General features: G+C 48.1%; 1 protein-coding gene across 3 annotated transcripts; it reads right to left on the bottom strand.

Annotated features, from left to right (window-relative positions):
- Positions 1 to 985: 985 nt before the first annotated feature.
- Positions 986 to 27,441, bottom strand: C2H19orf47 (chromosome 2 C19orf47 homolog). Of its 3 annotated transcripts, XM_057762966.1 has the most exons (12): positions 27,351 to 27,431; positions 25,354 to 25,419; positions 23,826 to 23,947; positions 21,730 to 21,781; positions 18,925 to 19,012; positions 18,726 to 18,840; positions 16,906 to 16,987; positions 11,809 to 11,946; positions 8,756 to 8,905; positions 6,885 to 6,955; positions 4,439 to 4,784; positions 986 to 3,802 (listed from the first exon to the last, which is right to left on the bottom strand). In XM_057762966.1, the coding sequence occupies exons 3-12, from the start codon at positions 23,868 to 23,870 to the stop codon at positions 3,705 to 3,707; spliced, it is 1,185 nt and encodes a 394-aa protein (XP_057618949.1). In that variant the 5' UTR covers positions 23,871 to 23,947; positions 25,354 to 25,419; positions 27,351 to 27,431; the 3' UTR covers positions 986 to 3,704. The 3 variants fall into 3 exon arrangements, with proteins under 3 accessions (XP_057618949.1, XP_057618946.1, XP_057618947.1); XM_057762963.1 differs by having other exon boundaries at positions 986 to 4,784; positions 27,351 to 27,432; XM_057762964.1 differs by lacking the exon at positions 25,354 to 25,419 and having other exon boundaries at positions 986 to 4,784; positions 8,756 to 8,908; positions 11,812 to 11,946; positions 27,351 to 27,441.

The raw sequence follows: 27,441 nt of genomic DNA, 5'->3' as shown, positions 1-27,441 counted from the left end.
CACCCACATCAGGTGGCTTACAACTGCCTGTAACTGTAGCTCCAAGGGACCTGATACCCTCTTTTGTCATCTGCAGACAGTATATTCATGTACTAAGCAATCCATACATAAATACACACATGTATACATAATTTAAAAATAAAATCTTGTGCCGGGCGGTGGTGGCACACGCCTTTAATCCCAGCACTCGGGAGGCAAAGGCAGGCGGATCTCTGTGAGTTCGAGACCAGCCTGGTCTACAAGAGCTAGTTCCAGGACGGGAACCAAAAAAGCTACGGAGAAACCCTGTCTCGAAAAATCAAAAATAAATAAATAAATAAATAAAATAAAATCTTGTTTAAAGAAAAGAACTGGTAAGGAAGTAGCTCAGTGGGTGAAAGCACTTGCCACCACACGCGACCAGCTCAGTGTGAGGACAACACCGACTCCAGCACAGGACACAGTGGTCCTTTGACTTGACACCTCCCCCCCCACACACGTGGTGGTGGGATAACAAAAATAACAAAGAAAACCTACAACCTCCAGATGAAAAACACTTAATGAGAAGTGGTGGCTCCTGCCTAGAATCCCAGCAGTAGTCTAAGTCCTAGGAGGTGGAGGGCAGAGGTCAGCCTCCCCCCACCACCCAGGATGGCCTGGTGAAACAGAGTCTGCCTGTGTGACATACCCCACTTAAATGCCAGCACAATGACGTCAGGAAAGTATGTGAGGGAGTCAGGAAAGTGGAGGGCAGGAGACATGCATAGAAGGCTGCAGGCTGCGTGACAGGGTCTGTGAGATGACTGTTTGTTTGTATGTTTTTTCTTTTGTTTTCTATTTTTTTTTTTTTTTTTTTTTTGCTTTTTCGAGACAGGGTTTCTCTGTGGTTTTGGAGCCTGTCCTGGAACTAGCTCTTGTAGACCAGGCTGGTCTCGAACTCACAGAGATCCGCCTGCCTCAGCCTCCCAAGTGCTGGGATTAAAGGCGTGTGCCACCACGGCCCAGCTTGTTTTCTAATTTTTATTTCTTATTTTGTTTTGGGAGGTTACAAGGGTGGAGGGCAGGTATGCAAGGACTAGGAAATGAGTGGGATTGGGGTGCATGATATGAAATTCCCAAAGACTCAATAAAAAATTATGTTAAAAAAAGTATGTGCTAGAAAATTTAAATAAAAAAGGATTTTTTATTTGTTTTTTGTGTGTGACAAGGTTTCTCTGTGTGACAGTACCAGCTGTCTTGGAACTAGCTCTTGTAGACCAGACTGGCCACAAACTTAAGAGATCCGCCTGCCTCTGCCTCCTGGGTACTGGGATTAAAAGTGTGCGCCACCACCTCCTGGACATAAAGAAGGATTTAAAAGGAGACGTTTAAAAACTGACAGCTGGTACATTTGCTAGCATTGTTAGCGTGTGCAAGACACTAGATTTGATCCTCAGCATTAGAAGAAAAATAAACAGCAAAGTTCCCTCTGGAGCCCACACCTGGTTCAAGCTAGATGCAGGACCCAGAGGCTGGATAGCCCAGAGATCCAGGACAGAACCAAACATGACTGGGGAAAAAAAGTCAATTAAATGATCCCTAATGATATTCTGCTATACTAATAGATTGGTGCCTACCCAATAGTCATCAGAGAGGCTTCCTCTGGCAGCCGATGGGAGCAGATGCAGACACCCACAGCCAAACACTAGGCAGGGGAACCCCAAAGTAGGGGAGGAAGGATTGTAGGAGCCAGAGGGGTTGGGTTGAGGACACCATGAGAACACAGTCCACAGAATCAACTAAGCAGGGTTTGTAAGGGCTCACAGAGACTGACGCAACAATCACAGACCCTGTAATAGGTCTGAACTGGGTCCTCTGCATATGTCATGGCTGTGTAGCATGGTGTTCTTGTGGGACTTCCAGCAGTGGGAATAGTAGGCTGTCTCTGTTGCCTATGACTGGGACCCTTTCCCTCCTACTGGGTTGCCTTGTCCAGCCTTGGGAGGGTTTGTCTTATTGTGATTTGTTATACCATGTTTGGAGCAATATCCCTGGAAGGCCTATCCTTGTTTTTGAAGAAAAACAGAGGAGTGGACCTAGGGGAGAAGAGAGGTGAGTTGGGGGAACTGGGAAGAGTGGAAGGAGGGGAAACTTTAGTTTGTATATAATGTATGAGAGAAGACTATATTTTTCTTTTTGGTTTTTCGAGATAGGGCTTCACTTTGTAGTCCTGGCTGTCCTGGAAATATTGCTCTGGATATCAGGCTGGCCTTGAACTCACAGAGATCCGCCCCCTGCCTCTGCCTCAGTCTCCTGGAAGCTGGAATTACACACATACCCACTCTACCAGGCGCCTCTACACAGTGAATTAGAACTGTTCCCCACCCTGTTCTTCCCATTCGTTCTCCATTGCTGCCACTAGCAGCCATACCGTTCTCATGGCCAGCCATCTTCCTGGTCATTGCCTCACCTCAAGGCCTTTGCCTTTGTCTGTCTTTCTGTCAGAATGTTCTTCTGAAGTTTGAAAAATTACCTCTTCTTATCCCCAGTTCACCCAATGGTGTCACATCAAAATCTTCTGACTATACAATGACAGTGGTTCTGGCCAAGCCTCACCCCTCGGCCCTGTTTCTTTGGGCAGCACCATCTCAGGACAGCTGAGAGACTGTTAGTAGTTGGCCCATGCCTGTAAATTACTTCAGTCCAGAGGTAGAGGCAAGGGAATCCTGAGTTTGAAGTCAACCTGTGCTACACAGTAACACACCGTCTCAAAAAGAAAGCAGAGAAAAAGGCCAACAAGAGTGTCAATGTAAAGCCTGGGCCTAGTCTCCTGCACCACACACAACCCTGGAATGGCAGCATAGGTCTATGCTGTCACAAGTCTCAAGGTAGAGAGTAGAAAATTAGAAACTTAAAGTAGGGTAGAAGACAAGGCTCAGTGGTTAAGAGCATTTGTTGCTATTACAGGGGGGTAAGTTTGGTTTCCAGAGCCCACATAGGGCTCACAGCCATCCTTAACTCCAGTTCCAGGGATCCGAAATCTTCTTCCAGTCTTCATGGGAATCATCAGGCACTCATGTGCCTGATACATACACGAAGGCAAAATATCTATATACACAGAATAGTTATTTTTTTAAAAGAGAGACATTCCAAGTCTTCTTCAACTATATATCAAGTTTGGGCCACCTTGAGTTTCAAAGAAAAAAGAAAGAAAAAGGAAAGAAAGCCAGCTGGGTATGAGGGCAAAAGCCTTTAATCCCAGCATTTGCAGACAGGCAGGTCTCTTGAGAATTTGAGGCCAACCTGATCTACATAGCAGTTCTAGGCAAGCCAGGGCTATATAATGAGATCCTATCTCAAATAAAACCAAGCCACCCACAGGCAGTGTGGCAGAACAGGTGAAGTTGACGGAGAAGCCAGTGATAGACCACTCCGCTTGGATGGGAGGAGATGGCTTTCTGGTGTTATCACCACTATGCCCTTCGCCTGCCCCACCCCAAGGTGTTGGCTGTGTTGGTGAGGTGTGAAGAACTGACCTGTGACTCCCACTGAAGGAGGGGGAAAGACAGTTTAGAAGTCACAAAAATATATTAAAACAGCCATCACCTTCCCCCAGCACCCCTCCCCTCCCCAGTGTCTGCTGCCCACCACCCACCAAGGAAAAAGATGGCCAGGGCAGGGAAACGGAGGTGCCCCAGCTGCAGGCCAGGATGGGGGCCTCCCTCCAGCCTGGGAATGGAAGGCAGCTAACAGTCTTTACAGGTTCGACGCCACCGTCGACGAGGGGGCCGCTGGGAGGTCAGAGGTGCAGGAGGGTCAGGCAGGATGCAGCGGACGGTCGGGCCTTGCCGCAGGGACAGAAAACAGAAGAGAAATGAAAAGAGTGAAGAGAAGAGAGACACTACAGCAGGGGAAAGGGGGAGGAAGGGAAGCCACAGGGTAGGGCAAAGGGGGTGCCTCCAGGTGACACCTCTGGTTGGGCAGCCAGGACAGGAGGACATAAGGCAGCAGATGCTGCTGGGGGGGGGAGGGGCTGCATGAAAGGGGCAGGGCACTTGGCTTTGGGGAGAGGTAGAAAAGGAGAATCTGCCAAGGCCACGGCTAGTGCACAGAGGATGGAGGGCAGAAAGGGAGGGTCCCAGAGCAGGCAAGGTCAGGCCACAGGAACATCCAAAACCAGGGGAAATGTCTGTGTACCCAAGTGCTTGGAACCAGCATAAATGCTGGAAAGAGCCAGGCTTTGTGTCATCTAGAGCTGGGAGGCAGGAAGGCTGGAAGGGATGGAAGCAGGAACCTGCCTGCCATTGCATGCTGCACCCCACCCTGCGTGCCAGCTAGAAGGTCCTTTGGCCCAGTCTTTTGAACACGCTCACAGCGCCTGCATGGTCCATCTGGGCACCAAGGCTCTCAATAGAGCTGCTCCCCCGGGGCCCTACCAGTGTCCTCTTAATGGCGAACTTGACCTCAGCTGAGGACTTACTCTTGGTGCTTGTAACCTGGCTGTCCTGGGCCTCAGCCACAACAGCAGTCTTGCCCAGTCTCTGAAGGACACTGACTTTGGGCAGGGACTCCGGCTTCTTCTCTGGTCCAGGACGAGAGGGAAGTGCCAGGCGCCGCAGTCTTGGAGCTGTTGTGGTTGCAGAGCTTGTAGCTTTGGCTTTGACAGTCAGTGCTGGCTGGGGACTGGCCTTGGTGGGGCCCCGTCCTAGCTTCTTTAGCACTCCAGCATACTGCAGGACAGAGCTGCTGCTGTCATTGTCACTGTCCCAGGCCAAATCCTCATCCATCTCCGGGGTGGCCCCTAAGCGGCTGAAAACTCCTGTGGGCTGTAGAGTGAGAGGAGAAGAAGTGGGCCACTTGGTCACTCGGCAGGCTGCCTGCTCTATGCTGGCCTGAGAAGTCGGCGTGCAGGTCAGTGCCATCCTATGTGAGGGTGAGCGTCATGAGGGGACCAGAAGCTAGGAAGCCCAGGAAGACCTGACTATGCCAGGGGGCTCAGGAAGGTTCCTTAGGAAAGAGCACAGGTCACTGGAGCTCTGAAAGCTGAATGGCAGGGACTCAGTAAAGACAGGGAGAAACAGGAGGGCCCTGCCAAGGGCAGGGTGAGCACTGAAACATTCTCCAGCCATTTTAGCTGTTAACTGTGTCATGCCTCAGATAGAATTCAGGGCCTTAGACATAGCTGGGACATACTCTACCACTGAACCACACCCCCCCCCCTTACATGGTCATTTACTTAGCAGACACTGTACCTTGGCCTAGGGTGAACAGTGTTGAGGATACTGTGCTGGTCAGGACAACCCTGGCCAGACCCTCCTGGAGTCATAGTGCAATGGAGCAGGCAGCATCAGAAATAACTGCACTGATTCTACAACCTCAACAGTCAGTCATGTGCTATGAAGGACAGCATGTCTTCATGAATTTTCTTTTTCTTTACTTTTTGTGACAGGGGTTACTACATAGCCCACGGTCTCAAACTTGAGATCCCCCGCCTCAGTCTCCTGAGTGCTGGGATGACGGATGTGGGCTGTCACTGCCAGCATTTGAAGGGGAGTAGCATGCGGCAAGTCAGGCACAATCAGGTCTTCTCAGAGATGCCAGGAATTGCAGGCTCTTCAAGATGAGCAAGCAGAGCAAAAAGTATACACTCGGTTCCTAAGGCAGAAGTGACAATCACACTTCCTGAACACTCACTAAAGCCTCAAATGGCTGGACCTCCAGTCCTATGGGCCTGTGTTACCATCACCATCATGGTAAGATTCAGGGAGGTAAAAGACAGAGGGCAGAGACAGGGAGTTCTCCCCTGGTGAGCATGAGACTCAGTGAAAGCCATAGCATCCACTCTGATACCTCAGGAGCGTTTGCCATGTCCTGTGTCCCAGCCCCTGCTGACACCCACAGTCGCCCTGTGAACTGACATTATAGATTCAGGAACTGAGGTACAAATGGCCATACTCCCTGAGCTCTAGGGTATTCTCCTGACCACACACCATTCCCAGAGCCTAGGGAACTGCTGGTCACAGCGATAAGAATAGCTTTGTTGTGTTGTAGGCAGTTAAAAAAACAAAAACAGCCGGGCGGTGGTGGCGCACGCCTTTAATCCCAGCACTAGGGGAGCAGAGGCAGGCGGATCTCTGTGAGTTGGAGGCCAACCTGGTCTACAAGAACTAGTTCCAGGACAGGCACCAAAGCTACAGAGAAACCCTGTCTTGAGAGAAAAACAAACAAACAACAACAACAACAAAAAACCTTGGAAGTACAAGTGCTAGTCTGTGATCTCAGTACTCATGAAACTGAAGGAGAATGATCATGAGTTCTAGCCCAGCCTGGGCTACAGGAGAGACTAACAAAAGATATCCAGTCCCAAAGAAGCCAGGTGTGGCAGCGCATGCCTGTCATTTGAGCTCTTGGGAAGCAGAGGCAGGAGTTCAAAGTCATTCTTGGCTACACAGTGTCAGAGCACCCTGAGCTATATGAGACTCACAAAAAAGTTAAACTCCCTCTTCGTATGGCAGCATGGCAGTAACTGTGAGGACAAGGCTATGAGGGCTAATGGCAGAAGTGTGGGACCCTATCACCCATGCAGGCCAAGGTGGCAGACATGGACAGATGAGGTCATCTGACTGGATGCAGATGACAGGCATGCTGAGTTGGAAGCTCAGATAGAAGTAGCTACAGTAGAAGATCCTGAGACTAGATGGGGCCCGGGGAAGGAAGAAGGAGATCTAGCAGCCAAATGGACTGGGGCTGGCCTACAGATCACGGAGGAACACAGGGCACACAGGAAGTCCACCACAGCCAAAGAGAAAACGTGGGTTCAAACGTGGGAAGAGAATGCAGACACCTGGGACACAGATGCGGAGTCAAGCAGCACACTGACAGGACCGACACGGGTCACGTGAGTCATCCCAGCACACCAGACTCACCTTAGTCCCTGTCGTAGTGTCTGCTTTTGTCTCAGCACCAAGGCGATCGAACACGGATGTTCTATGGAGACCTGGGAGAGAAGTGGCACCATGAGGCAGTACCTGCCTAGTGGTTCCATGGGACCATGTCTAGGCTGCCCACAGAGCAGATGCCAAGGTGGGAAGACCTAGCAGGGACAGACCATGCTTGGCTCAGGCTCTGCAACTACACTGGAGGCTCAGGTTGACCTTCACACAAACTCACAAGTGTCAAATCTGGGAAAGATCAATGAACTGGCTAACTTGACCCAAGCCACAGTCATCAAAGACTAGGGAACTTTGATTATGAAAATGTCCCCGTAAGATGGGCTGTAGCAAGCCTGAAGGCATTTTCTTAGTGATTGGTCAGGTCTACAAGAGAAGGCTGAGCAAGTCATGGGAAGCAAGACAGTAAGCAGCACCCTCCATGGCCTCTGCATCAGTTCCCACTTCCAGGTTCCTGTCCTGCTTGAGTTCCTGTCCTGACTTCCTCCAGTGATGTGGAAATGTAAGCCAAATAAACCCTTTCTTCCCCAACCTGTTTTTTTTTTTTTTTTTCTTTTCTCCTGAATTCTAAGACCCCAACTTGTTTCTGATCATGGTGCTTCGTCATAGCAATAATAACCCTAACTAAAACAATCAATGAAGATTGATACCTGAAACTCACTATGCCTCTGTCTAAGCTGATGTGGAAGGAAAAGTGTTTTTTTGAGAATGGGTCTTATGTAGTCTAAGCTAATGTTGAACTATGTAACTGAGGCTGGCCCTGAACTCCTGATTCTCCTACCTACACCTCCAAAAGCTAGAATTATAGCTAGGTGCTACCACACCCAGCTTTTGGGTAAAGAGTTCTTAACCTCCACTTGTTCCTTTTATGCTGGCAATTGTGGGCAACTGGCAGAAGGTGATGAATGGTGTTGAGTCCTCTATTAAATAAAATCTACATCTCAGCGGCACAGCGGTGGCACGTGCTATTAATCTCAGCACTCTGGAGGCAGAGATGGGTGGGCACTCTGTGTTCAAGGCCACAAGCTTGGTCTACACACAGTCAGAGCTACACTAAGAAACCTTATCTCAAAATAAATAAATAGATAGATAGATAGATAGATAGATAGATAGATAGATAGATAGATAGATAGATAAATAATCCCTACATTCTACCAACACAGTGTTCACTGAGTCATGGCCCAAAATACTATGGAAACAAATAATCATTTAAAAAGAATAAACCACCAGCTCAGGTGGTGGTGGCACACGCCTTTAATCCCAGCACTCAGGAGGCAGAGGCAGGTGAATATCTGAGCTTGAGGCCAGTCTGGTCAACAGAGCTAATTCCAGAATAACCAGGGTTACACAAAGAAACCCTATCTGGAAAAAACACAAAATAAATGACTAAGTAAATATAAATAAAGTGAAGGAAACGGAACAGAGCCTCTCTAGGGGCATAGTTGCAGTGACACAGGCAGACCCATACATCCTACTCTAGAGAGGGACAACACCATGGGTATGGGACCCAGGAAGAGGACATGCACCATCTGGAATTCTTCCAGGAGATGAGCTCTTGCTTTGCCTCACAGTGCTGGTATCCACTATGGGCCTACCCTTAGCCAGGTACAGTCACTTGCTTCCCAAGCCAGCCATAACTGTCTTTTTGTCCCTGCCTTCCAGGGACAAGACATGAGGAGTCCAGCTTCATGAACGGCACGATGACAGCAGAGTTTCTTCCTCTGTGGTCACTGTCCCCTTAGTCAAAGGCCCTGTTACCTGCTCCCCTCTGAGCCCCACCTACTGGGCAGGACCATCACCAGGCAACAAGCTAAGAGAGCCCCATCTGCAGCCCACACAGACTGTACCTTTCGCTGCCTGCTGCTGCTCCAGGATCTTGCGTGTACGGGGGGTGGTCCCCTTGGGCATGTGGATGATGTACTTTCCCTCCATCTCGGCTGTCACCCGCCGCCTCTTGGTAGGAACAACCAGGCTCTCCTCCTCCCTGCGGGCCAGAGCTGGTGAGGAGACATGGGGTTAGCTCCTTCAGGGATAGATGTTCTGGAGGGTGTGGGGGGAACCTAGCTATAGACAAGACAATTTGTCTGTCTCTGTCCTCTCTCTTTGGAAACAAGGGCTTACTAGTAGCCCAGGCTGGCCTCCACTGACAATCACGCTGCTTTAGCCCTTGAGGGGCTTTAGCCATGCACGATAATGCCCAGCTGCAGACCAGTGACTTTCATCTCCTTACTCGTGAGACGGGATGGTTCATGTGCACAGCTGCCCCCATCACCAGACTGAGTCACCGAGGACATTAGTCATCTGGTGTGGCTAAACCACAGATGTGCCTGGGATTTGCAAGTGGCAGTGGCTTCCCAGACGCTGTAGACTACAGGACCCGACCCACTGGGATGGGGATCCTCAGACCCCACAGTGCTGCCTTCAGAGCTGTGTGCTTGTGCATTCTGCCGATTCGTTTTGTGCTTTCACTTTTCAACAAGCATAAGGTCCATACTTACTGTTTAGGTATTATGTAGAATTAATTATACTTTGAAATCTATGTGTTGGGGCTGGAGAGATGGTTGAGTGGCTAAAGAATATTTGCTGTTCTTCCAGAGGACCTAGGATCAATTCCCAGCACCCACATGGCAGCTCACAACCATCTGTAACTACAGTTCCAGGGGACCAGATGCCCTCTGTGGCTTCTGCTGGCACTAGGCATTCATGTAATGCACAGACACACTGCAGACAAAACATCCATACCAAATAAAACAAGGAAAAGAATTATAATGTGTGTGTGCACACACATGTGGCACTCTCTCCCTTTACTATGTTGGTCCCAGGGATTGAACTGTGTCACCAACCTGAAGTTATACTTCTTTTCTGTTGCAAAGCCAGGGTCTCACAATGTAGCCCACACTGGTTTGGGACTTATAATCCTCCTGCCTCAGTTTCTCCACTCCAGCATGTTCTAACACACCTACTTTATACTTCAAATACAAAAAGGAATTCCCTTCACAGTGTCAGGAGGGGGATGTGCCACCACTGTCTCAGCACTGTATTAATTACTTTTAACTTTCTGTTTTTCTTTTGGTCTGTTGTAACTCTAGCCTGGAACTCTATATAGAACAAACCAAACCTGAATTTGAAATGATTCCTGCCTCTGCTTTCTGAATGCTTGACTTAGAGGTGTATGCCACCATATCTAGATTTTCACATTTACTTTTTGTTTGTTTGTTTCTCAAAATAGGATCTCCCTGTGTAGCCCTGGCTGTCCTAGAACTCGCTCTGCAGACCAAGCTGGCCTCGAATTCAGAGATCCATCTGCCTCTGCCTCCAGAGTGCTGGGATTAAAGGCATGCACCACTACTACCTGGCCCTTACTTACTTTTATTTACAGATTATTTGTGGTCCTGGGGATTGAATCCAGGGTTTTGTGTATGCTAGGCAAGTACTCTACCACTTAGCTACAGTCTAGTCCCAGAATCTTTTTTTCTTTTTATGAGACAAAAAGTTGAGCTTGTAGCCTAGCCTGGATGCAAACTCACAGCAATCCTCTTGCCTCCACCCTCCCAAATGTTGGTATTATAGGTGTGAGCCACTACAACCAGCAACTAATTTTACCTTCTAGTTGAAGGTACTTACACACACACACACACACACACACACACACACACAGCAAAGACAAAGCCAGCGCAGTGGCAACGGATAGCGTGTGATGAGAACTACTGGGCAGCTGAAAAGTGAAGTCCTTTCCCTGGGCCTCAGTTTCCACAGGTGCCTTATGACCCTAGGAAATGGGAATGGGTGCAACAAAGGGACAAGAACACGGCAGAGAGCAGCAAAGTTCGAGAGGCCAAAGGCTGAGTCCCACTACCAGCTTGAAGCCCTGGACAGAGGGTAGTCAGAAAAACTCAAGCAGAAGCACGCTGCAGGTTGAAGGTCAAAAGCAAGAGCTGGAAGACAGCAGGCAAGAAGAAGTGACGAGGGCTGGGCCGTGGCTTGCCTAGCATGCACAGAAGCCCTGGGTTCAATCCCCTAGCACTGCATAAAAAGGTGTGGTGATCCATGCTTGAGGTTTGAATATTCACACGGGAGGCAGGAGGAACAGAAATTCAAAGTCCTCCTGGCTATATAACAATTTCAAGGCCAGCCTCAGTTACTAAGAAGTGGAAAAGTCAGGTCTCTAGTCTATCTTGGAGAGCTTCTCACTTTCCTTGAAATCAAGACATCACCACTACCCTTCTAGAAAAAGTAACAGGGAGCTAGAGATATGGCTCAGTACATAAGACCAAGTATTGCTTTTGCAGAGGGCCCAAGTTCAGATCCCAGCAACCACATCAGACAGTTCATAATGGCCTATAACTTCAGCTTCAGGAAAACCACTCTCTGGCTTCCACAGATACCTGTACACACAAGCACACAACCACAGACATACACATAATTTAAAAAATAAATCTTTAAGTTAAAACAAACAAAGAGGTCTCCTTGTGGAGCAGTGGGAGCAGGGGCTGTCCCCAACACTTCGGCTAGCTTCTGGGAACCTATTCCTCACACTGGGTTGCCTTGCCCCGCCTTAATACAAGGGGAAGAGCTTGGTCTTACAGCAACTTGATATGCCACGCTTTGTTGACACCCATGGGAGGCCTGCCCCTTTCTGAACAGAAACAGAGGAGGGGTAGGGGGAGGAGATGTAATGTCAATGAATACATTCAATTAAAAAGAGAGAGAAAAACCAAGACTTGATCAAGTTCACAGAGGTCAATGACCCTTGGGTGGTCTCTGAAACTCTCTCTCTCTCTCTCTCTCTCTCTCTCTCTCTCTTTCTCTCTCTCTCTCTCTCACACACACACACACACACACACGTGTGCACACACCTGCTCACCCATATCCCCCTGCAATTCTGCCCAAGAGTCCTCACCAGCAGCCTTGGCACTCTTCGCTGCCATCTTGTTGGACACGGTGATGGAGATCTTGGAGCTGCTGGTGTCCGAGCGCCTTGGCGGAGTGTGGGGTGGAGAGTCATGGTTTAGGCTGTTGGTGATCATTCGAGAAGCAGCTGTGGGAGGAAAGAAGTGAGTCCAGTCGTGATGTGGGTACCCTGGAGAGGGGGCTGGAAAATGGCGGTGAGAATTCTGGAAGAACAGTCTAGGAGTGAGTTCTCAACCCAATAGTGTTGGAGCCTGGCTGCCAAGGGAAAGCACTAGATTGAATCAGGAAGAAGCAGCGGCAATCACCTCGTGACTGCTCCATCCTCATGATGTAAAGGATGCACAGGAACCTGGAAGGTATCTTCGGTATCTTCATATTCCCAGACACCAGCTTATCATGTCTACTCCTCAGAGAAAACTCCTCTAACATCCTATGCCACCAGGACCACCTTTAGCCTCTGCTACCTGACCCATGACATGCTTTATTCCACAGTTCTCAGTTTATTTTTATTTTAAGTGCATTGATGTTTTTTTTACCTGTATGTATGTCTTTGAGAGGGTGTCAGATCTTGGAGTACAGATTGTTGTGAGCTGCCATGTGGGTGCTGGAAATTGAACCTAGGTCCTCTGGTCTTAACCAATGAGCCATCTCTCCATCTCCCCAGTCCTTATCACTTGACAGGATTTTTCTTTATAAAGACTTTGTCTCAGCCAAGTGGTGGTATTGTGTGTTGCACACCTTTAATCCCAGGCAGATCTCTGTGAGTTCAAGGTCAGCCTGGTCTACAAAATGAGTTCCAGAACAGGCTCAAAAGCTACAGAGAGGGCTGGAGAGATAGCTCAGAGGTTTAGAGCACTGACTATTCTTCAAGAGTTCCTGAGTTCAATTTCCAGCAACCACATGGTGGCTCACAACCGTCTGTAATGAGATCTGGTGCTTTCTTCGGGTGTGCAGGCATAAATGCAGGCAGAATACTGTACACATAATAAGTAAATAGATCTTAAAAAAAAAAAAAAAGCTACAGAGAAACCCTATCTCAAACCAAAAATAAACAAACAAAAAGACTTTGTCTCACTCTGGGCTGGCCTGGAACTCACAACATAACCCAGACAATCTTCCTGCCTTCGCCTCCCAAGTGCTGGGATTATACACGAGCCATCATGTACAGCTTTGGTTTCATTTTCGTGTTACTTGAGATTATAAAAGGCATTTAGGCCAGGCATGATGGAACACGCCTTTAATCCCAGAACTTGGGAGGCAGAGGCAGGTGGATCTCTGTAAATTCAGGGCTAACTTGGCCCTCATGCATTCCAAGTCAGTCAGGGCTGTATCTATATGGTGAGTCCTTGTCTTAGAAGGAAGGGAGGAAGGGATAGATGGAGGGAGGGAAAGAGGGATGGAGGGGGAGGAGAGAAGAGAGGGAGGAGAGGGAGAAGAAAAAAATGCACCCAGAAAATGTTATGGGCAGACCCTTTAAAGATTGGCAAAACTCATCTATACTGGTGGCCAGGAATGTGGTCGCCCTAGGACAGCCATGCTTGTCTCTGCTTGGGATGCTGGCTATCGGCTCTCTTATGCTGAATGCTATTCAGGAGCCTTTAATGAGTTAGTGCTGAGGCTAGAACACAGGGCCTCACAAGCTAAGCAGACACTCTAGAGCTGAGTTACACCCCAGCCAGCAAAGCCATTATGACCAAACCTTTTCTGCATATGTGATGTGGGCTTATTAGAGATATGAAGTCTCATTTCTACATCCTCCCTGCACCAACACCTTTGGGTGTGCCCTGCCACTGACTCTACCTGCAGCCTTGTGACTCTGCTTTGTCCAAGAGCAGTGTCACAACAGTGGAGACTCCCTAGGTCCTAGTGCTGGGGCCTGCCTTCTAAGAACACGCCGAGGCTAGCTTGCTGCATGATGGAAGGTGCCAAGTCACCTCTGTTACTGTAGCTGACATCAAGCCAGTAATGAGATGTGTAGATGAAGCCATCCCTCAACCTAGATGTCAGACCCGCAGAGACCTGTGAGTTGGATCCGAGCACAATGGCCAGCAAACTCATAAACGGAGAAGTAAATGTCTATGGCTGACTACATATACCTGGCCAACTGCCTGTGAGCATCCTGGAACTCTCCTGTCTCCACCTCCCATCTCACCTGGGATTACAGATGTGCACCACAGCAGCCATCTTTACTTGAGAGCTGAGTATATATATATATCTCCCAGGACGAGTGCATACGCACACACACACACACACAAACATCGTTTTATCTTGAAACAGAATCTCATTGTGCAGCCCTGCCTGGCCTAGACCTTTCTACATAGGTCAAGAAGCCTAAAACTCAGAGATCTGCCTCCACATGCTGGGATTAAACTCCTCAAAATCAAGAGATCCACCTGCTTCTGCCTCCTGAGTTCTGGAATTAAAAGTGTACAGCTTCTTGATAATTTCTATTGGGGAGAAGCCGGGGCTCAAGCCCTACAGAACAGATGTGGAAGTCAGAGGAAAAGTTTTCTGTCAGTTCTTTCCTTTTGACTTTCACAGGTTCTAGACAACTCAGGTTGCCAGGTTTGCATAGCAAGAGCCTTTGCAAGCCGCCCCCCTCCCCCCTTTTTTTCTTTTCTTCTTTTCTGAGATAGGATCTCATCTATCCCTGGCTGGCTTCAAACTCATTACTTTGAATTTCTTTCTTACTTTTAAATTTTATTTTTTATTTAGGTGTGTGTGAGAGAGAAAGAGAGAGCCATGTTCATACAGGTTTCTTTGGAGGCCTGAAGAGGGTGTCAGATCCCTGGTGCTGGAGTTACAGGCATTTGTGAACTACTTGATATGGGTGCTAGGAATTGAACTCAAGTCCTCTGGAAGAGCATTAAGTGTTCTTAATTACTGAGTCATCTCCCCCACCCCCTACTTTAAATGATAAACCTCTTGCTACCACTTTCGAGTGCTGAGATTAGAGGTGTGTACCACAGTGCCTGGGTTGTTTGGAGCTGGGGATGAGCCCAAGGTCTCATGTATGCTAGGTGAGCACTGTGCCAGGTGAGTTCTAGCCCAGCGCTGTCTGTCTGTCGCCCAGGTCTTCAGTCTGTGTGCATTCATCTGCTCACTGCGATTCCCTACAACCCCTGCACCAACACACCTGGCACTCCCGTAGCTGTTCACAGATTTGCACCAGCACCAGCACACGTTCCCAGCCTGGGTCCAACAGACCCTGTGGCCTTCTGGTGTCAGCTCCCCGAAGTGTCCTTCCACGGTCTACTTACTGCTAGGAATGTAAAAACTGGTCGGTCTCTTTTTTGTTTTTGCTTGGGGACTGCATAGCTTTAAATGACACCCAGCACACTGTAAGGTGCTGTGTGACACTGTATCGCACAGAAAGGCCACAATGTGCTTCATGGGAACATATGTGGCTCACAAGCTTTGTTCTGGAATGAGTCACGGTGGTGCTGGCTGTGAGCTCAGCAAATGACTCAACAGATTATAGTAAACAAGATGTCCTGAAAAAGGAACATGGGGGCCACTGAGATGGCTCAGTGAATAAAGGCAGGAACTTGGGTAAAGGTCCTGATGCCTAGAACCCACATGGTGGAAGAGGAAAACAATTAAGGGTCCGTTAGCCACCCCTTATGTCATGGCACACAAATACTCCCCAGACATGCAAACACTGAATAAATAAATGTAAATAATAAAACATTTTTTATAAGCATGGTTAATTAGCTTTTTTGTCAACTTCATACAAACTAGAGGCATCAGGGAAGTGGTAAAAATGTCTCCATCGAACTGGCCTACAGACAAGCTTGTGGGGACAGTTTCTTGATTGATAATTGGTGTGGGAGAGTCTACCCCACTATAGGCAGTGCCATTCCTGGCATGTGGTTGGTCCTGGAATGTGTAAACTTGATAGGTATAGTGGAACAATGTCTATTAATTAATCCCAGTACTCAGAAGGCTGAGACAAACAGATCTCTATGAGTTCAAGACCAACCAGGGCTACACAGAGAGACCCTATTTCAAGAAAGAAAAAAAGAAAAGAGAAGATGGCTGCATGCAGCCTGGAGAGCAGTCGAGGAGCAGCAATTCCTCCATGGCCTCTGCCTGCAGGTCTTGGTCAGGACATGTAAGCTGCACAAACTCTTTCCTCCCCAAGTTGCTTCTAGTCATACTTTATTACCTGGTGGGGAAGTGATGGTGCTAGCCTAGAATCCCAGCACTTGGGAGGCAGAGGCAGGTGAATCTCTAAGTTCAAGGCCAGCCTGGTCTACAGAATAAGTTCTGAAAAACAAACAAACAAGCCAAACAACAACAAACACCAAGCAAATTAGGACAAAGGAATACATAAGGTAGGGAATATGGACTGAGGATATATAAGGTGGGGAATATGGACTGAGGATATACAAGGTAGGGAATATGGACTGAGGATATATAAGGTGGGGAATATGGACTGAGGATATATAAGGTGGGGAATATGGACTGAGGATATATAAGGTGGGGAATATGGACTGAGGTGTAGCTGAGTGGAAGGAACAGCAGCGTGCATGATCAGTCTGACAAGCTTGCACAGGCTCTGGAATGCACGCCCAGCACTACCAAAAGAAATACATCAGTTGCGGTGATCTCAGAAGCAAGAAGCTAAGGCAGAAGGACAGTGTCAGCTATATAAACCTTTAGGTTTATTTATTTATTTCTTATGTATACAATATTCTGTCTGTGTGTCTGCTTGCAGGCCAGAAGAGGGCATCAGATCTCAATACAGATGGTTATGAGCCACCATGTGGTTGCCGGGAATTGAACTCAGGACCTTTGGAAGAACAGGCAATGCTCTTAACCACTGAGCCATCTCTCCAGCCCCTGGTTTTTTGTTTTTAAAAAGGAAAGGGATTGGGGGCCAGAAAAAAGTCAGAAAGATGACTTCAAAGGAACAGGTGCTTATAGCCAAGCCTGATGACCCAAGTTTGAACATCAAGATCTACATGGTAGAAGAAGAGAACTAACCCCCACAATATGTCCTCTAAACTTTCTCAGACACTTTGTCTTGTGCTTTGCTTCTACTTCTGTATGTACAGGAAGAGACTGAACAGATGCAACTCACCGCTAGCAGCGCCGCGGCGAAGCTCACCCTGTAGGGGGCTGGGGCTGCAGGGCACTGACTCAGTGGCAGCTTTGCACATGTCCTGGAAATGAAAGGTAGAAGGTTAGCGCAGAACAGGGGACCTAGAGAACCGAGCAGCACCCAGAGGGTCAGAACACAACCGATGGAGACCTTAAAAGCTGTTCTGCCAGGCGGGCAGTGGTGGTGCACACCTTTAATCCCAGCACTCACGAGGCAGAGGCAGGCGGATCTCTGTGAGTTTGAAGCCAGCCTGGGCTATAGAGCTAGTGCCAGTCAAGGCCACACAAAGAAACCCTGTCTTAAAAAAATAATTAAAAAATAAAAAAAGCTGTTCTGTCTGTTCTGCTCTGGTGGTGTTCTTGAATCCATTTTTAGTTTTAAGCGTGTGTGTATATGGTGTACATGAGTACAGGTGTTTGTGGAGGCCACAGTATGGGATCCCCAGAAGTGCAGTTATAAGCAGTTGTGAGCTTGCTTACATTAGTGCTAAGAATTGAACTTGGGTTCTCTGGAAGAGCAGCGAGCAATCTTAACCTCTGAGCCATCTCTCCAACTCTACACTATGTTCTGGGCAAAAAGTACCCTGTGTTGTAGAATGTTTGTTTAACAAGACAAAGATGTGTCATTTGTTTATGCTGCATTTGCATAACTATGAAGATGTGTTGCTGTTTTACTTTGCTTGCCTAAGGTACCTGACAGACCTAATAAAAAGCTAAATGGTCAAAAGGTAGGCAGCAGAGTGATAGGCAGGGCTAGTGGACAGAGAGAATAAGGAGGGGGAGAAATCTAGGCGTGAGAGCAGAGAAGAGAGAACAAGGGAGAAAGAGAGAGAGATGCCCGGGGCCTGCCAGGGAGGCAGCTACCAGCCAGATATGAAGTAGGACGTACAGAATGAAAAACAGGTAAAAAGCCCTGAGGCAAAACACAGATTTAGAGAAACAGTTAAGTTATAAGAGCTAGTGGGACAAGCACAAGATAAAGCCGAGCACTCATAACTAATAAGTCTCCATGTCATGATTCAGGAGCTGGTTGGTGGCCGAAAAGAAAGTCAGCTACAACCCTGGGTTGGCTAGATAGCCCAGCAGGTAAAGACACTTGATGTCACCTCATGACTTAAGTTAATCCTTGGGACTCAAATGATGGAGAGAACCCACTCCAGCGTTGTCTTCTGACTACCAAACATATATGACCACACATCCTCACACGCACATCTATTCAATATATATATATATTTAATTCTCAATCCAAAATTTAAAAAAATACAATGTCTTGCTCGCTGCCTCTCCGACTGAGTTGATGCCTCTTGCTTGAGGAGGTTCTCTTTGCAGGGTCCCGGATGAGGCATGGTTGGAGGCCTGTCTCTACAAGTTACTGTGAGGGGCAAGGCATCTGGCAGCCATATCAGCAAGCTCTGGGTTTGACTGACAGACCTTGTCTCACTGAATAAAGTGGAAAAGTGATTGAGGATAATTCCCTTTATCAACCTCAGGTCTCCACATGCACACATACACATGTGAACATCCACAATCCATATATGCCCATGTGTATATACCACACACGTGAAAAATGGAAAAAGAAACACAAAATTAATTTTGCCTCATTGCATATAAAAGACAGAGAGAAAACAAGGCTCAGCGAAGTCAGTCAGGCAACATGCCCGATGTCACACAGCAAAGAGCTGAACCTACCTCTGAACACTGCACCTTCTTTTGCCGCCAGGCCTCCTACCAGGCCCCACAACAGCCATCTCCAGTCTCACACTTTTCCCTAGGAAGTCAGAGGCACAGAAGAGCACCTACCTGGCGGTGTACCACCTTGGCATGCTTGAGGATGGCAATGATATCACCCACTACAGTCACGCCCAGCTCGTTCATGATTTCCTTATTGAGATCTAGCAGCATGCTTTTCTGAATCCTACAGGGGAGGACAGTGATGAGGCCCACCCAGCAAGCTCCTACCTCCTCCTACCCAGTTCCCCGGTCCCATCAGTCTCCTCACCGATTATCCACAAACATCACAGCATAATTCACAGCAGGTCCTGGGGGAATGCCGGCTTCCTTGAAGAACTGGATCCACTCAGAAGTGGCTGTGGGTCAGACAGGACAGTCATTCGTAGCAGACTGCAGCAGCAGTGGTTCCCAGAGACTGAGCTCCTGATGCCAGCCTCACACTGTGGGCGCTCAATTCTCAGTAGAATGAGAACCCCTGACCGCCTGTGAGTCAACAGGCAGTGACTCCCCAAGCTGGGACCTGAGAAGCTGGAAACATGCCAGGACATGATGCTCCCGAGTTCCCAATCCTTTTCATCTTGTTCTCCTATCCTTCACCCTATCCTAGTGCCCTATCCCATCACCTGCCCAATGAGAAGCCCAGGTCCTGGAGTCAGTCTATGGCCTTTAGCAGGGAGCAACCAAGCCTGAGGGAGAGACTCACATTCATGTGTTATCAGGAAGCTTGACTGGTTCAATCCTGGTTCCCCACCTCCACGTGTGGGGGCCACCACTTCCAGTTTAGGTGGGGCTGGGGATGGAGCCCAGGGCTTTGTGCAAGTGAGACAAGCACTATGCTAACCAAGCTAAATCCCTGCTGCTTCCCTTGAATCCCTCTTTTATTTTTATTTCTTTAAAGACAAGGTCTCAGCTGGCATGGTGTCTCACACCTTAGGAGGCAGAGGCCAATAGGGCTCTCCCTGTGAGTTCAAGGCCAGCCTGGTCTACACATCAAATTCCAAGACAGCCAAGGCTATATAGTGAGACCTTGTCTCAAAAAATGACAGGGTCTCACACGTCTCAGGCATGCTTTGACTTCACCAGATAGCAAAGAATGACCTTGAACTCCTGATCCTCCTGCCTTCCTGTGCTGGATCACAAGTGTGCACCACCCACAAAGGTCCGACAGAGCCTGGTGTCCAAGGAGCTGCAGAATCTCTACATCAGGCTCATACCACCGTGCTGTGTATTACAGAGAAAAGGCAAACATGTGACCAATTGAGCTGTCATAAACCAGTGGCCATTAAGAAATACTTGGGCCACTGGGTGGTGGTGGTTCATGCCTTTAATCCCAGTATTCAGGAGGCAGAGGCAGGTGGATCTCTGAGAGTTCGAGGCCAGCCGGATGTACAGAGCAAGTTCCAGGAAAGCTAGGGCTGCTACAGAGAAACCCTGACTTGAAAAACCAAAAAAAAAAAAAAGAAATATTTGGGCCACAGGTGGTAGTGCGAGCCTTTAATCCCAGAACTCAGGAAGCTGAAGTGGTGGGTTTGAGACAACTATACCTTGAATGATCAGGAGAAATACAGGGTGAGACATTGTCTCCAAATAACAAACCAAAAAAAAAAAGCCCCTACCCAGAAATGTTACATTGTGTAACAGTGTATCTTAGACTCGGGCTGGATGAGGTTACCTAGAAACCTCTAGAGAAATTGTCAAGAATATACACTGCAGACGTCTATCCCAGAACAAAACAATTTCCTTTTACTGTATGCCTATCTTTAGTGCTGATGGGACAGGCCTTATGAATGGCAGTTTAAGGGCTCTATTCTAGCTCTGAGATCTGAGAGCCCCTCTTCCTGTCCTCAGTAAACCATAACACTGAGTTATACCCCAAGTCCCTCACAGGGAATCCTAGGCAAGTGCTTTACCACTTAGCTACACCTCAAGCCCTAAGCAATATCCCTTGACAGTGGCATCCGTAAACAAACGTGTGAAATACTACACAGCATTAAAAAGGAAAGACACTAGTTATGCTTAGCCCCACAGGCGCTCTCAGTTACATGTTATAAAAGGCACACATCATTATATACTGCATGGTTTTGTTTATGTAGACTCAAAGCCTGGGCCCTGCTAAATGTTTGCCTTTTAGTTGTTTTTAATTCCATACAAATATATTTTATGAATTTTCCTTTCATCTTTTTCTTTTTTCCCCTGAGACAGGGTTGTCTGTGTAGCCCTGATGGAACTCTCTCTGTAGACCAGGCTGGCCTCAAACTCAGTGATCCAACCGTCTCGGCCTCCTGAGTGCTGGGATTAAAGGAATGAGCCACCATTGCCCAGCTATGGATTTTCGTACATGTGCAAGAGATCTCAACATTTTCCTAAGTCACCATGTGATCTCTGTGCCTTGACAATCCCAACAGACGCTAAAAAGAGCAGGGGATCTGGGTGTGCTGGCACACAGCTATAACCCAGCACTCAGGAGCTTAAGGCAGGAAGACTGAAAGTGGCCTGGGACACATATGGAGAACTATGTCTCCCCCTACCAAAAAACTAAGAGCAAGAGAAGGAGCAAGTAAGCTAACCAGGCTGGTGGCAGTGCCTATGACCCCAGCACTGGAGGAAAAGGCAGAAAGGTAAAGAGGTCAAGGTCATCCTTGGCTCCAGGAGTAGCAGGTTAGCCTGAGTTAGCCTGAGCCTGTATCTCAGGAAAGAGAGTAGAGAGATAATCTGGGGCTGTCTTCAGCAAGCACAAATAACATCTGTTGAGGAATGCACCCAAGATTCCACATACGGTAATCTCTTCAATCCAGGTGGCAGGATTACCATCTCTAACTCACAGGTAGAAAAATCGAGGCTCTAGCAGGCCAGGTGGAGCATGGACCAGAGGGTCTTACGAAGTTCTCCAGGCCAAACTCCTAATGCAGCAGGCACAACTCAGGAAGAACACAGCCAGGCTCCAGCCCCGCCCCCACCTCAGGAGAGCACAGCTGTTCCTGCCTGTTTCCAACCCTCCTGCTCCATCTTTCTATACCCAGACCATACCCCCAGAAAGGAGGGCACAAGGGCCCTGCAGGGAAACCAGACTCACCCATAGTCACTGAGACCATCGTCTCCCTGGCCTTGACTCTGCTTCCTGGAGCCTGGAAGATAGAAGGAGAGGTCCCATTTGTCGACCCACAGAGAGCTTGAGGCTCCCAGTGCTGCCGGCCTGCCTGCCAGAGGAGCATTCCTGGACTAGGGGCTCACGACCCAAGAATAGCCTGGAGCAGCTGGCAGGCCGTCAGCCTGGGACAGAGCTGCCATAGCAGCTATTGGTTCTGCCTGGGGAGGAGCTCAAAGATGGTGACCTAGCTAGGCTTTCCATTGCTGTAATACACACCAGGACAAGAAGCAACCTGGAGAGGAAAGGGTTTATTTCATCTTACAGCTTGTAGTCCATCTTAGAGGGAAGTCAGGGTAGAAACTCAAGGAAGGAACCTGGAGGCAGGAACTGATGCAGAAGCCACAGAGTGGTGCTGCTTACTGGCTTGCTCCCATGGCTTGCTCAGTCAAGTTTTCTTGTAAGCCCACAACCACCTGCCCAGGGATGGCACCACCCACACACCACCATGGCTGGGCCGTCCCACATGAATCATCAATGAAAAAAATGCACCACACACTTGCCTACAAGCTAATTTTATGCAGGCATTTTCTCAATTGAGATTCCTCCTCCCAGATGACCCTGGCAGGTTGACATAAAGGTACCAGCACAAAGGCCAATGTCCAAGCTTCCATTCCTCACACCATGACAGGTCCGGCTGGAATAGTGGCCCCAAATCCAAGCATATGGACCCACTCACAGCTCAAAGGAAACTCCCTAAGTCAGTCACAGTGGCACGTACCTGCTACCCACCATTCAGGAAACTGAGGCAGGGGGATGGCCCAGGCTACAAACGAGGCCTTTTCTATTTGTTTGTTTGGATGTTGACAGTTCTAGCTGTCCTAGAACTCAGTCTGTAGACAGGCTGGACTTGAACTCAGAGATCCCATCTCTGCCCACCCCGCACTGCTGGGACTAAATGAGTATGCCATCATATCCAGTGTGAGGCTCTTTCTCAAACATAAGACAGAAACTAGGCAGGGTAGAGTGTCTGAAATCCCAGCATTGAGAAGACTTGAGACAGGAGGTTAATGAGTTCGAGGCCAGCCTAAGATACATAAGACTCTGCATCAAACATAAAACAAAAGATTTAGTTGGTATGTAGCTCAGTGACAAAATTTTGGCCTAGCGTATGCAAGGCTGGGTCTGGTCCTCAGCAAAATAAATAAACAAACAAACAGGTTTCCCAAGAACCTTCAATGTGGAAGATACTTCACCATCCCGAGAAGGATAAAACCATGGAGTCCAATTGGGGGCAGAGAAGCAGGACACAGATGGCAAACAAAACAGCTAGAAAGGCAGTGGCTGCGGAGAAAGCATGGACGGCCGGGGAAGGGTGGGAGCCATTCCGAGAGGCTGAGGTGTCATGGAGAGACCTGGGGGAGGGTCAGTGAGTGTGTAGTTCTTTTAGAGGAAGAGTGTTCCAGAAAAGGGGACAATGAGTCTAGTGCCCTAAGCCAGAAGCTCCTCCAGTGTGCCTAAGAGCCAGACTGGAAGGGGATGGGTTGGAAGGGGGTACCAGACCCCAAGAGGCTCCAAGGAATAGAAAACCAATTTTCACTGAGATGATCAATTGTTTAAAGGAGGGTGAAGAGCTTTGGAGGCCAGCCCAAGCTACATAGCATGTTCAAGGCTAGCCTGGGTTGTACAGCAAGACCCAGTCTCGATAGATAGGTGGGGCTACAGGGGTAATTCATCGGGTGAGTACTTGCCTAGCACATATGAGCTCTGGGCTCAATCACCAGCACCATACACATCAGGTTCACACACCTGCAGACCCAGCACTTGGGATCAGAAGTTCAAGGCTAGCCTTCCTATACAGCAAGTTCTGGATCTGATACCAAGAACAATACAAGAAACATGTCTGAGAAAGTCAGGGCATGTCACATACCAAGCACCAAGTAGCCACCAGGTCAGAGCACCACAAAGATGCCTTCCAACAGCCTCACAGGGGAAGACTATTATTAGTTCCATTCTCCTCAATTAAAAAACACACCTGACTCAGCAAGGAACAGTCACTTGCCAAGTGTCACATGTACTCTGACCTTTCTGAGATTCCGAAGTGAGTTCTGTCTGATTCCGAAGCCCATGGAGCAGGTCTTCGCGAGTGTTTACTCTGTGCCAGGAACTGGGAATATGCACATCTCAGTGGTTCTGCATGGTGAGCCTGGGAGGAAGAAAAATGAGCAGAAAGAGGAAATAAAGTTAAAGACAGAGAGCATGGTAAGCCCAAGAAAACACAGCAGGTTCGCCGCAGGGCCAGGACCTGAACTCAGGTCAGTCCATTCATTGACTAGAGACCAAGGGACTGCTACACAGCAGGCATAACCAGCCTTTCCTTGGAAAGCCTCACTTAATCCTAAACCACAATTCCCTATGGCAGTGAAGTCGCTGTCGACTCAGTTTCAGCTCCCTAACACCATTTTGCCTGTTTTAGTTTGGTGAAACTGGGTCTCCTGAATTAGTCAAACTGGCCATGAATTTATCATCTTTCTGCCTCGACCTTTCAGGCACGGAGCTTCTTCTCCCTACTATCTTAAAAATCCATTTCCAGGGGCCAGGGAGATGGCTCAGGGGTTAACACAGCTCCTTGCTTTGGTTTGGTTCCCAGTACTCACACAGCAGGTCACAACCACCTGTAACTTCAGTCCCAGGGGATCCAACAGCATGTGAGCTCCCAGCACATCAGGCATACATATGGTGCAAACACGCACAGGCCGGTGAATACACATATGCAGAAAAATAAATAAATCCTCTTCTTAAAAAGTTCATCTCCCCAGCTGAGGAGGTGGCTCAGTCAGTCTTGTGCATGAAGATTTGAGTTCAAATCCCCACCACCTACTTCTTATAAAGCCAAGCGTGGAGGAGGGAAAACAGGAGGATCCCTGGAGCTCAGTGGCCACCCTGTCTGCCCAAATGCATGAGCTGCACATTGAATGAGAGACCCTGACTCAAACATAAGGTAAAGAAGGACTGGGTTGGCATCCACAGGCATGTACACACACACACACACACCTGCACATGAGCATACACACAAATGAGCATGTACACACACACACGCACACCTGCACATGAGCATACACACAAATGAGCATGTACACACACACACGCACACCTGCACATGAGCATACACACAAATGAGCATGTACACACACACACACCTGCACATGAGCATACACACAAATGAGCATGTACACACAAATGAGCATGTACACACACACACCTGCACATGAGCATACATACAAATGAGCATGTACACACACATGCACACCTACACATGAGCATACATACAAATGAGCATGTACACACACACGCACACCTGCACATGAGCATACATACAAATGAGCATGTATACACACACACCTGCCCGTGAGCATACACACAAATGAGCATGTACACACACACACACCTGCACATGAGCATACATACAAATGAGCATGTACACACACACCCCTGCACATGAGCATACACACAAATGAGCATGGGCACACACAGATTAATATTTTAGAAGTTCATCTCTTTCTGAATAGTGAAAATTGACAAAATTAACATGTTTAAAACTCAAGGAATTACCATTTACAAGAGTCCAGATGCTTTTATGTCCTTAGGAGACTTGAATCAAGAGCATGGTATTGGAGGCTGCGGTAGAAGTTCCAAGAATTTGAGGACAGCCAAGGCTAAATACCAAGGCCCTGTCTCAAAGAAACCAAGAGGAGTGGAGAAGGGAGGGGAGGGGAGCTTAGACCGAGGTCTGGATCTGCTGTACTTTGCTGGGACTCGCCTCTCAGAGCCGTCTAAACGATCCTGTTGCTACCCATCACCCCAGCAGGCAGCTGTAATCCCCAAACTCGGAAACTGAGGCTGAAATTTTGAGTTCCAGGCCAGATGTGCTACACAAAGAGACCCTACCTCAAAAAGTCCAGGGCTGGGAAACTGTTCAATGGCAGAGCACGTGCCTAGCAAGTACTTAAAAAAGGTAAGATAACCTACTCAAGGGGGCCTGCCTGCCTCCAACTCAGACCACAGCAGTCACGTCCCATGCGATGGAGAGCACTGGCTCTCAAAGGCTGTCCTAATCTCCACACAAATCCCGCAGTGTCCATGAAGGATGGAAAGTCTTTAAAGGTGTTCTCAGAGGCAAGGTACAGGCCACCAGGTCAAGTTTTCCTCTGACCTAACACACACATCCACATAATAAAACCTATCTTTTTAGAAATTTTAAGCCCAGTGGTGGTGGTGCACACCTTTAATCCCAGTACTTGGAAAACAGAGGCAGGCAGATCGCTGAGTTTGAGGCCAACCTGGTCTACAGAGCAAGTTCCAGGACAGCCTCCAAAGCTACACATAGAAACCATCTTTAAAAAAAAAAAATTAATTAATTAATTAATTAATTAATTAATTAAAAAATTAAAAAGGTGTTAGGGGGATAGAATGTGCAAACTCAAAGTTCCTACAACTATGTGTGGCACATAGTAAGTATATTAAGTTAAATCTTAACTAAACTAGTGAGTTGTGAACCTAACCCAGTTAGTTGCATGCAGGTATGAGATGGGCACCAAGTATGACTATTTAGCCAGCCGGACATTGTGGAGCACACCTTTAATCCCAGCCCTTGGGAGGCGGAGGCAGAGGCAGGTGGATCTCTGTGAACTGGGGGCCAGCTTGGTCTACTGAGTTACAATACAGCCAGGGCTACACAGAAAAACTCGGTCTCATAAATAAATAAATAATGATCAGGGCTGCATAGAAAAACTCGGCCTCATAAATAAAGAAATCATCAGGGCTGCACAGAAAAACTCGGTCTCTAAATTAATCAATCATCAGGGCTGCATAGAAAAACTTGGTCTCATAAATAAATAAATCGTCCAATTTTCAAGTATCTTTCATTTACTGCCCACACTGAAGAGATTGGTCTATTACTATTGTATTTTAAGTTTTCCTTCTCCTGGCAAGCAATGTTAATTTCCCAAGTAGGATAACGATGTAAATTTCCCCTTTTAAATTGAGGAACATGCATCTCTTAGTACTTTAAATCTCTACTTCAATACTCGGCAAATATCAGGGTGTCGATCTTCCCGGCTGTTTCCTTGCTTTCTCTGGGCTTCCCTTGTATTTTGTTGCGACTCCCAGCTACTACAATCCCAATCTACTGAGCTCTTGGTTTGCCAAAGACATTCATCAAAACCTGCACGATGAACCTATGAAGCTGAGACTATCATTGTGCAGAGGAAACTAGGGTTCCGAGAGGTAAAGACAGTCCTAGTGCTGCACAGGGAGCTGAGATTCGAACCCTGCTAGCCCAGCCCCATCATCAGCTCTAACAAGGATGGAAGAGCAACGACGGGAGCTCTGGGAGCAGCCGTGGCGTGCACGAGCTGACGTCCCATTTAAAGGTACTACAGTTTGCTTCGGGCCCCATTGTACAGAGGAGGAAACTGAGACTCGGAAAAAGAAATCACTTATCTGGTCGTACAGTGTGGTCCGCACTGGGACTCCAGACCATTGGTCACTCTGCATCTCCATCCCCAGCCTCCTCCAACCCAGTCCCGCCACCCAGGCCCGCACCTCACCTGGCGCCGCGGGCCCGCACCCCCACGAGCCGCCTGCCCGCCCTCCCGGTCGCGCCAACTGTCAGCCACTCCTCCCACCGCCTGGGCCGCC

The sequence above is a fragment of the Chionomys nivalis genome, chromosome 2 (assembly GCF_950005125.1).
Source record: "Chionomys nivalis chromosome 2, mChiNiv1.1, whole genome shotgun sequence".
Lineage (NCBI taxonomy): Eukaryota > Metazoa > Chordata > Mammalia > Rodentia > Cricetidae > Chionomys > Chionomys nivalis.
This window is presented reverse-complemented; position numbering and strand designations above follow the sequence as displayed.